General features: G+C 36.2%; 1 protein-coding gene across 3 annotated transcripts in view; it reads left to right on the forward strand.

Moving 5' to 3' along the window:
- PKIA (cAMP-dependent protein kinase inhibitor alpha) overlaps positions 1 to 10,458 on the forward strand; it is a 44,108-nt gene extending 33,650 nt beyond the window's left edge. For all 3 annotated transcript variants that reach the window (XM_002199527.7, XM_072924779.1, XM_041713941.2), the window contains exons 2-3: positions 2,851 to 3,028; positions 7,907 to 10,458. In XM_002199527.7, coding sequence (XP_002199563.1) covers positions 2,878 to 3,028; positions 7,907 to 7,986 — 231 coding nt within the window. In that variant the 5' untranslated portion in view covers positions 2,851 to 2,877 and the 3' untranslated portion in view covers positions 7,987 to 10,458. The remainder of the gene's footprint in view (positions 1 to 2,850; positions 3,029 to 7,906) is intronic.
- The last annotated feature ends 279 nt before the right edge of the window (positions 10,459 to 10,737 follow it).

The raw sequence follows: 10,737 nt of genomic DNA on the forward strand, positions 1-10,737 counted from the left end.
TCCATATTTATGCAGTAATGTCTCAAGATAATGCCAATACAAAACAGAATGGTATTTGTTATTTAGGAGGAGACGCAGACAGGAAAATTTGGAAGTATCATAAATGTATGTTTGATAACATTATTTTTTGATCAGAATGTTATTAGTAATCCCATATTGAGCATACAGAAAATGAACATTTAAAAACAAATCGTCTACAAGCATATTTTTCCATGGCTTTATAGCTTGTTTTGTAGATGAAACTAAATAAGCTTGAGATTTCCCTTGGTGTTCTCCATTTTTATGGAATGTTTCCAGAGCAGTATAATCTAACAGAAGCATATCCTGTGGAGTGCAGTTTGCACATCCAGGGAATTTCTCATGGAGTACAACCTGGATTGTTTTGCAAGTCTTACAGCCCTGCAGCTTGTTCCACCTCAGCCATTGTCTTCTCTAGTTATTCTGGGCTCAATGCACTCATATACACCTTTCAAAGAAGAAAAGAAAACAACTATTTGGTAGTTTTTTCTATGCTAAAAAATAAATTAATGTCTTCATAGGGGTGGTGATAGCTACGGTGACTTTGGACTGGTCCTACACTAGTATGAAATCTAAGCCTGTAATACTGTTGATTGCTTTCAAGGTTTGCACTTCCTTTTCTACAAGTCACTTGCAACAGAAAGCATGCACAAATATAAGTGAATTCTGCTTAAAATCTTTTAGTCTCTGATTTGGTGAATGCTGTTCAGTGAGTGGGTCAGGTAAGTCTTTAAACTTGTGCTGTTTTCTTATAAAAACTGTCCTCGTTGTTTTGCCTCGCCTTTGCAAGTTACATGCTGCATTACTACATGGTTGATATATTTGGCATTGCAGTGTCTGCCTAATGGTAGGATTCTCACTTGCTTCAGTATTCTTGCAGTGTTTCAATGAGAGGGTAGTTCAGAGGAAGAAATGCATGTGGTCTTGTTCTCTTAAAAGCTTTTGTTATTAAACAGAGGCACTGTGCTATTTCGTGTGTCAGGCAGGCTTTCAGTCAGTGCTGACCCCTTTTCCCTCCCTAGGTGGTGTTGCTATGTTTTGTGGGTTGATTTTAATTTGTTGGTTGTTGGTTTGTTAGAGTTTTTGTATCTTTGTTGGTTTGATTTTTTAAAGCATTCTCCTGTATCATAGTGGTTGATCTTAAGAGTAAAATTAGACTGTCAGCCATTTAGTGTTTGGCATGGGACACCAAAGCTTGATAGCAGTGAACTTCTTTTCAAGTCAAGTCAGTCTTGCAATGATACTTGATGTAGTTATATTTAGACTAAATAAAATGTGGTGTAGAATCCTTTTCTTGGCTTCTCACACACATATATACACCCTCATACAGCTGACTGAATTTGGGGAGGTGAGGAATGGAATGAAGATGAGGAGTGAACAGGGTTTGTAAAGTTATTCAGAGATGAGGGTAGAGAAGGATTGTTTTTTATATTTTTTTGTATTTATTTTTAAAATAAAAAGTCTTTATAAAAAATAAGGGGGTTTATTTGAAGAGAGAAAGCTGAACCTTTTGCTGCTGTTAATGTTTGTGATGACTTCCAAAGCTGCTTCAGTATCCAGCCACTGCAATTGGAACTGATTAAAAAGATTTGTCCATTCTATGCGAATATGAAATTTTGGCTATTTTGGTAATAACAGCTAAAGCTTCTCACTGTAGGCATCTGTGAGTTGCTGCCTGTATGGCCATGTCCTCTGTCTGCAGTGTGCAAAACCAGAGAAATTCCACTTGGAAATGAAGGAGGCGTACAACTGGGGGAGCTGCTTTGGTTTAGTAGTTCTGTAGTGTTTTTTTTTCTTTAAAGTACTCCTCTTGCAGATAGCTTCTCTGATTCCCCTATGACATGGAAACATAAAACATGAGGAAAGCATGGTTGCCTAGCATCTTGCAGGAAACCTTAGACACATACGCATGAAACTACAGTAAAAGCAATGTGATCAGTGAGAGAAAGTGCTCCTCCCCATAGTCTTTGACATTTTATAAGAAAGTAGAATTCTACTAGCTTAGATCTATAGCATATATTGCAGCAGAGAGGCAATTCTTTCTCTTACCAAGATTGAAGTAGCATATTCTATTTCCTGTATCTTTGTCAGATCTTGCATTAATGCACATCATCACATTATTCCATAATGACAGGAAAAACAATTTCTAATGAAAATAAGTTCTGAGTTTATACCCAGCTCACAGAGCACTGCTTTCAAACCTCTGCATTCTAGTTTAGCTATTCTGCTTGCTCTGGTAGCACATCTCCACTCATTTTAGGAGTATTTTGGTAATGCATTTGCATGAGGGAAACTACCACACCAAAATACATTGGTTGAGCCTGAAGAGGTCCATATATAATGCCAAAACTAATACTAACAGGAAAGAAAATATACAAAACATAACTGTGTCTTGTGTATGAGCACAAGCTTCTGCACACAAAAGCATTATCGATTTGTACTTTCTTACTCGTTACACTCTGCTTTTTGTAGAAGAGAATTTTGTTCCACCCCCTGCCTACCTCCTACATCTCAGCTAATATTAAAAGCAGAGACAACTCTGTAAAGAAATTATGTTGCTGAGGTCATTGCTTTTATAAAGTACTCACTATCACTTTATGAAGCATGGAAAATGAAGTTGGTTAAAATACTGTTGAATACAGATGGCCTAAAATGCACACAATGATTTTACTTTCCACTCTGTTTCTTCTCTAGGCTGGCTAACCATTAAAAGAAGATGCATTAATCTACTCTGTAATGGGTACTTCTAGTTCTATTCCTAACCATGAAATCATTTGCTTTTCTGGTGGGCTAAGTGGTGGTTTTTGTTTTTCTTTTTTTCCTCCCATCTAGGTACTGCTATGTGGATATTTGTTAGCAATGACTGATGTGGAATCTACATATGCAGACTTTATTGCTTCAGGAAGAACAGGTAGAAGAAATGCATTACATGACATCCTTGTGTCCTCTCCGGGTGGGAACTCTAGTGAACTAGCCTTAAAGTTATCAGAGCTTGATATAAATAAAACAGGTGAGTATGTTTTGGGATTTTATTATATTTATTTAAAACTAAAATAAAAACTAGTACACAAAGCATGGTTTATGTGCCCACATTATTCTCTTGTTCCTCAGCAGAAGAATTTTTTTTTTTCTAATCAACATGGATTGCCTGCAATAAGAATCACAGATTTCATAAATGGAAAGCGTGGTTATTTGCAAGCACAACGCATCCCTGAGCTTTACTCAAAAGTTGTCCTTCAGTGAGTGCCTTGGCAGGCTCCAAATCAGGAAAAATTTTATGAAAATTAGAGTATAAGGAAGAAAATAAGGAAGTCGTTATTAAAACCCAAGTCTGTAATACCCTTTAATGGATCTCTCTGATTTGAAGCCTGTAGGAGAAGCCATGTATCTGCTGAAAGGTTGTTGTGAAATTAACTTGTTTTTCAGCTGCCAAAGGACAGAGCAATAGGAATGCATTATTGCTTTTTTACCTGGATCTTTGTTTCTGAGTAAATTGTCTCTTTCTCTTTTCTGCTGATACTTGTCTTTCTTTTAAGGTGATGAGCAGTAATGCAATCCTAAATCTTTAATATTATCAACATTTTTAAATATTTCTGCATATTCAGTTAAGAGGTGGGAGGGAGAGTGGACCTTACATGAAATAAAAATAGTAATATGACTGGGTATTTATATTTATGTTAGATGAGTAGCGGCTAATGAACAGATCTTACAGATATTAGAAAACTCTTTTCAGATGTTAGGGAAGGCATGGTTTTACTTATTTTAATAATTGCAGAAGAAAATAAATGCGGCAAAGATGAAACTCTTGATAAACAGCTGCCCTGTTAATGTACATACTTTTCTCAGAGATGAAGAGAGGAGTTCTGAGATGCTGTCTCTTCACAGGACAGGCACATGTGGGCAGCATGGTGTTGAGTGGTTGTAGTGCTGTTTTGAAGGAGGGCTTCTTCTTTTGGCTTCTGGACTAATGTACATCCTAAGTCATTCCTTTGCCAGTTTGTGACCTAGAGATTCTATATGTATGCAATTCTATCTGGGCAGGGCCTTTATTTTATTTCTATTTTTAACAAATGTTTATAAATACGTGTGTAGCTGTGTTGTTTTATTTTAGTGGAGACAGGTGTAAAATGTTGGAAAAATAAAAAGGTGCAATTTGAATGGCATAATGCCAACGTTCAGTCTCAGATTTACACTTATCAAAATAGTCTTTGATCTTGTCCATTTAGAAGATAAAAGCAATCCCTATTTTTAAGTTAAGCAGTGGAGTTCTTATAAACCAGAATAGTGTTTCAGGAGTTTCTTTAGTTCTTCTTGGTGATCCTTTTGAAGCCCAGGTAACTTAAACAATGCAGAAAAACATACAGAGCTGTTCATAAAATTACCTTATTTAGTAGAAACAGAGAAATGTCTGCATACTTCTTCAGAGGATTATTCAGTTTCCATTAGATAAAATGAAAATAATTTTAAATTCTATTTTATTAGTACAACTAGGGGCCAAGTAAAAGCCTCTAGACAAAAAATACTGGAAAAGGTATTGTCTTACCTCGCATTCATGTGAGTATTAGTGTATTATCATGTCATGTCATTCCAAATCAAGAGAGGCTGAAAAATATTTTGCATGTAAAATCCCAGTTCAGAATATATTAATGGTTGTAGGATGCATATGTGCATCACCTCTGACAGGATTAAGAAGAAAACACATTTGGGGGCTATATCCTATTTCTTTCAAGGTGCATGTCAAAAAATTTATGCTGAGGACAAGTTAATTATATAAATATAGACATCAAGTTTTGATTCTTTCCTTTTATTCATATTACAGCTGCATTTTCTTGGAAAACTGCAAGTGTGTTTGCTTTCAACTGCATGGAGTAGTGGCAGAGTAGGTAAATGCAGATGTTAAAGGAAAAAAAAAAGGTGGTTATAAAACATATGTAAATTGAACTACCCAAGAATATTTAGTACATTCACTTTGAAAAGCCTGAAGATACATTTCCTGTAAAAAAACAGAAGAGTTTTTAACAGCACTAGAGACTTGTTCAAAGACAATGTATTTTTCTGTTACTCAGTAGCTGATGCCTGAAGTGAGAGTTGGTTAATCCCCTCATCAATGAGCCAACGACAGATAATCAAGAGTTTACTGCATAATTATGTATAATAAGCATAATTATTGTATGATACTCTCCCTTCAAAACAACTGTCCCATTTTTTTTTGTCCATAGCAAGATAACAACCTGTTATTATCTATAGAATGGATATTTTTACTGAACACCAAAATACAGGTTCCAAGGACTGTGTCAAGATGTTTTATATAAATTAAGTAAAAGCAACACTATGTACATGTGATAGATAAAAAACTGGAAGAGAAATCATAAGACAGAAGCAAAAGAAAGATTTTTAGCAGGGAAATCAGCAGGTAACTCTCCTGCTCAACGGTCTCAAGGTGACCAGTGCAATCCAAGAAACTTGATCTTGCAAGTTGTAGCTAAATGAAGCAGTGAGGTAAAAGTACAATGGTGAATGAGGACAAGTCTCTGCAGATCTAATCTCTAAACCAAACTGGTGCTTTTCTAGGTGCTATAGAACACAGAAAAGGACATTTCCTTGTAAAAGTTGTAGTGGTCCAAGCTTGTACAAATAATGGGGGTAATAGAGTGTTAAAGACCTACATAACTGGAATGAATAACTGACTTTAGAAATTATTGAGTGAAAGTAATTGATTTTAGTCCATAAAAATGTTTTGGGTGTAAGCAGGGGAAATAGTGATAGACACTGTAGAGTCAGTAATGTTACAGGAAGAAAATTGAGTTAAAAGCTGTACATTAGCAGCACTGGTAACTCTAGCCAGCTGACCTACTCACACAACTATTGTGGCTTAGTGTATTGTATTATTTAGTTTTGTTTCTTTTTTTAACACTACCTGATGGTTTCAAAATGCTGTGTAAAAAGTACAGTTTTGCTCTTGAGAGTTTCTAACCATCAGGTTTTAAAGGAAGAACAGCAATATGCTTAGCAGTTTTGGGGTTCTCAGAACTACATTGAAAATCTTGTAGCAGTTTGGGATTCTCAGAATAAAAGCAAATTTATCTCTGTAAATATATTTTAAAGCGTTTAGTAGGAGAGCTCTGCCAGTAAAAAGAAAAAGCTGGTACCAAGATAGTGTTTTATAGACTAAATGGATTTAGATTAGTGATTTTTTTCAGCAAGTTGAGAAGAATCTTTCAGGAAGTGGTATATTAGAACCTTAGTGCTCTTTCCCTGGATCTTTGTGCTCTGTGTTTAACACTAACATAATGAAATGTTTCGGCTTTTTGTCTAGGAGTGATTTTTCTTTTAAACGCAAATATCTTGCAAGAGTGTTTTTTGCTTTTCAGTTTTGGGATTTTTTCCTATTCTTTTTGTTAATAAGATTTCCACCAGGAAAGTTTGGCTTGCCCATGTAGTAGTAGTCAGAATAAATGGAGGGCAGAGCAGGCAAAAAAGAAATAACCCCCTGAAATTACACTCATTGCATCTTCTGCAGTATCAGAAAAAATGTAGAAGGTTTGGAGAAAGTGTATGGACAACTGGGGCAAAAGAGATATATGTCCAATAGTAAATAATCACATGTAGATCCATCCTGATGGAATCCTTTCTAATTTGAGAAGTGAAAGTGAAGAAGAGTTTTCTGGGAAAGTGCCTTGCAAAACAATTGTGTGTTTACTACTTAACCCATAACGAACAGGACAAACCTCACTGTTTAATAGGTAATGGACTTTTCATGAAACTTTTCATCAGGTTGAATGTGATAATTCACAGTATCCTTTGAGGCATTCTCCTGCCTACTCAGTGCATGCACAAAACACAGCTGTCATGTCTAAGCTGTTTGCAATGTTCTTTGCAAGGCAAAGAACTTTTTTCCCCTACCAATGTGCCCTTTCTTCTACACAGAAAAGAGAAGGCGTTTATGATGCTTACTTCTATAAACAGAAATAAATCTGCAGATGCACCATGTGATCTGAAATGAGGAAACAATAAATATCTGCATTGAGAACCCTGCCTTCATTCTAAAGATCTATCGATTAAAATTAACAGGCACTGCTACATCTATCTAAACCTCCTTACAGCCTAGCCATGGAATTTTCCTCCCTTAACTTATCAAGTAAAAATTACATTTCAGTACAAATTACTCAGAATCCTTGCAACAAGAGACAATGTATGTCTTAACATTATTCGTTGTTATGTATAGCTGATCAGTCCAATGTTCAGGGACTTGTGTCTCACTTGCACTTACCTTCCTGTTGCCTGAACCTGTGAGGTCTTTAATTGCTATGTAAAATACAATACTTTGCATACAGATAGTAAAAGCATTTGGCAATGCTTTTCTTAGCTTTCTTTAGACAGACTGTGAGTTGCCTGGTCACTGTCCCTCTGTAGGATGTGATCTGTTCCTCAGGTGGTTCTGTGGTTTGCAGTGAGACAGCTGGACTGAGCACTGTGGACATGATGCTGTAAATGGGTACACAGAACTAAAGCAGCTTTAACAAACTATTGTTTTTCTTGAAGTTGCATCTCTTTGTAGCAGCCTCTGTTCAGATTGGCGCAATGAGGTTTTTTTCTCTTATACTGTTATAGCATCATAGCGAAGACATTTTCAAAAACACTCTACTGCTTTTCTTAAATTCATTAATGTTTAAGTACCTTTGGTATTTATTTAAGGTGATACTTGTGATTGCAGCTAGGAATTTGCATCTCAAGAGACACTTTCTAAAACAAAGTATAGCTATCTTAGTAAAGAGTTTCATATTTCAGTTTCAGTTTCTTTTTGCTTTGTTTTTTAAACTGATGGATGAACAATCAGGGTTCTCTTTATTTTAGGGTGGATTACTCATCCTTTTTTCCTATCTTATAGAAGGAGAAGGAGATGCACAACGAAATCCAAGTGAGCAAACTGGGGAGGCCCAAGGGGAGGCAGCAAAGCAAGAAAGCTGACATCCGACTTTGACCGAGTGGAGCAGCTGCTGGATGTTTTCAGGCTACAAGAGTGTGCTGGAACAAATTTGTTTCTATGAGCAAGCTGGTAGAAAAGAAAGTGCATGTGTCTTCACTGCTGGAACCCACTCAACACAATGCTAAAAATCTGGGTACAAGCTGTGACAGAAGACAGAATTTTCTCTACCTCTGTCATTAGCAATGGTTGAACATGTATTGATTTTTTGGGATAGTGTCATCAGATGGATCCCTTCATAATGACTACTCGATGGGAGCACTTTTAGAAAGTAGAACAGGTAAATCTTGTAGCAAATGGCCTTTGAAGCATCAGAGGATCTAATTGTGTATCTTAAGCAAAGTCTTGTGTGATCCTCAGAGTTTAAAATTCTCTGGCCAAAGTGTTTGCCCATTATAAGAACTGTAAAGAAAGCACTGTTTTTAGAACTTTGCATCTGTTTTACAGCTCTGTTATTTACAATGGTTTTGTATTGTACGACTTAAATGCTCCACACTGCCCCTTCTCAACTGCTTATGAAGAATATTTCTGTTACTGTGAATTTTTCTACCACACGTTTTGAAAGGGCTGGTTTTTTGCATAAGGTGGTGATGTGCATATGATAGATCTAAACGTCAACCGCTAAATTGATTATGCCTAAACCCAAATGACTCAGCAACAAGTAACACTCTAATTTGTTACTAGATGAGCCTTCAAAACGATTTGTTAATGTGAATACTTGAGCGTGTGTTGTGTCCTTGGTACAGTTCTGCCACTCGCCTGTAGTTAGTTGCATATCAGAGACTCAAATTGGATCTTTTACGTTATTCTTCCCCATTTTTCTAATTTTGGTCCCAATTTCTTAATCTTTCTCTGAGATATTTTTTTAAAATGTTATTCCGAGTATTTTATTGTTATGGTAGTTTTAAGGATACATTTATAACCTTATATGGGTTAAAATTCAAATGAATTCCATGGTGCTAGAGGTTTTCCTGATTCACATTGTAAAAGATAGGCCTTGTTTACGCATGGGAGAATAACTGGCATAGGTTATTGCCAATTATGTATTCTGAAATGAGTTGTAGAATGCAGTATAGTCCAATAGGTGGCTTCTGGGCTGGATCCAGCCGGGGATTGGATTTTTACTATTCCTTGCCTTTGCCTCAGTTGACCAGGCTGTTGAGTTTGCATGGCCACTAGCCTGCTACTGATGCACCAGAACAGCCAAGTGCTAGAATCTTCTACAGTAGCCTTGTGGCTTGGAGTTGGAAAGGGAGGTGAGAGACTTGGCATCTAGCACCCAAAGACTAAGATTTTTTCCCACTTCATCTATTCCAAAATGACAGTCCAAACTGGGCCTTCATCAAAATACCAGGATAGCTTGTCCATCCAGGACATTACTTAAAATATCTACGACTTAATAACCTGTTCTGCAGTAGCTATTGCTAATTGATTTGTTTTTCCCCCTTGCCCTGCCCCAATACACAAGGCCATACATGAGGCTGAATGCTGCAAAATGGGGCAGCCACACCTCTGTGTGACTAAGGTGAGTGAAGAGAGTGACTGATAGTAAACCATGGCAATCACACAAGCACCAATCACAAGGTCAGAAGATTTGTTTTCTTTTATTAATAGGAGGTGATGTCACTTTATATATAGTATATATATATTATATATATTTTTGTGTTGTTGGTTTCAAATGTTATGCACTTTTTAATGTTTGTAAACTTTTACTAATGAATAGTGTGATTGCTTCCTGAATATATTAATCATCAGTTAACAAAACATCTTTGTGGCCACAGCTGTTTGTTTCTACCATATGTATCATAGTACTTGTCACCTGAAAATTTTTTGTGAGATATATGGAGGAAAAAAAACCCACTTCTGATCAGTATTATGAGATCATTTATTAGTGTTAATAAAAACAAGCCAGCCGTATGCTTGTGGCTCATGTGTGTAATATTAACTTTCATCTTCTAGTGTTTGGAAGCTGAATGCCTTGCTGTCTTATTAGCTGTCAAATGCCCTATCTTCTTGGTAAGAGAAGTAGTCCATTTGCTTTGGAAATACTGTTATCTTTAAACAATTCTTACTCATTTGTTTCACTTGGTGTTCCTTTCAAACTTAACACATTATTATTGACCTTTTTTTAAATTATTTCTCCCCCTTTAGCTCTTGCATTAAATGTTCAAGCTGAACTGGCTGCCCTTTGTCATGGACTAGTTACTGTCAATCTAGCACAAATGCCAGAAGGAAGTAGGATTGTAGAGTTTTTTTATAGTGTTACTCTATTGATGAGCCATGAAACATCATCAGTAAAATGTTGCAGGAAAAGGCAATAGTGAAATAAGTATTTGCAGTACATTAAAGTGATGGTTTTCCTTATTTTCCTTCACTGCTTTTCTTTATTTCAGTATACTTTCCCTCTTAATTATTTTGTGTTGTTAAATAAAATTAATTTCAGCCTTTCCTCTCTATTTTGTACCTGTTTCTTTCTGTTTCTCCTCTTTTTTTTTCTTGTTTTCCAATAAGTTGTGGAGGCTTTTTGCTGGTTTTTGAAAACCATTTCTTTGTGATGGAAAATAGCGCAGTTAATTTTAGTGGAGTAAAAGGCTATTTATGTTCCTCTTCCCCCAGAAGTATATACGTGCTTGATTTATCACTTGAACTGTGCTTGCTGTCTTAATTTTGGATATTTCTGTATCATCTATAAGCTGGCCTCATTTAATGTAAACATGTGGTTAGTCTGTGCCAAG

The sequence above is a fragment of the Taeniopygia guttata genome, chromosome 2, assembly GCF_048771995.1.
Source record: "Taeniopygia guttata chromosome 2, bTaeGut7.mat, whole genome shotgun sequence".
NCBI classification, from domain to species: domain Eukaryota; kingdom Metazoa; phylum Chordata; class Aves; order Passeriformes; family Estrildidae; genus Taeniopygia; species Taeniopygia guttata.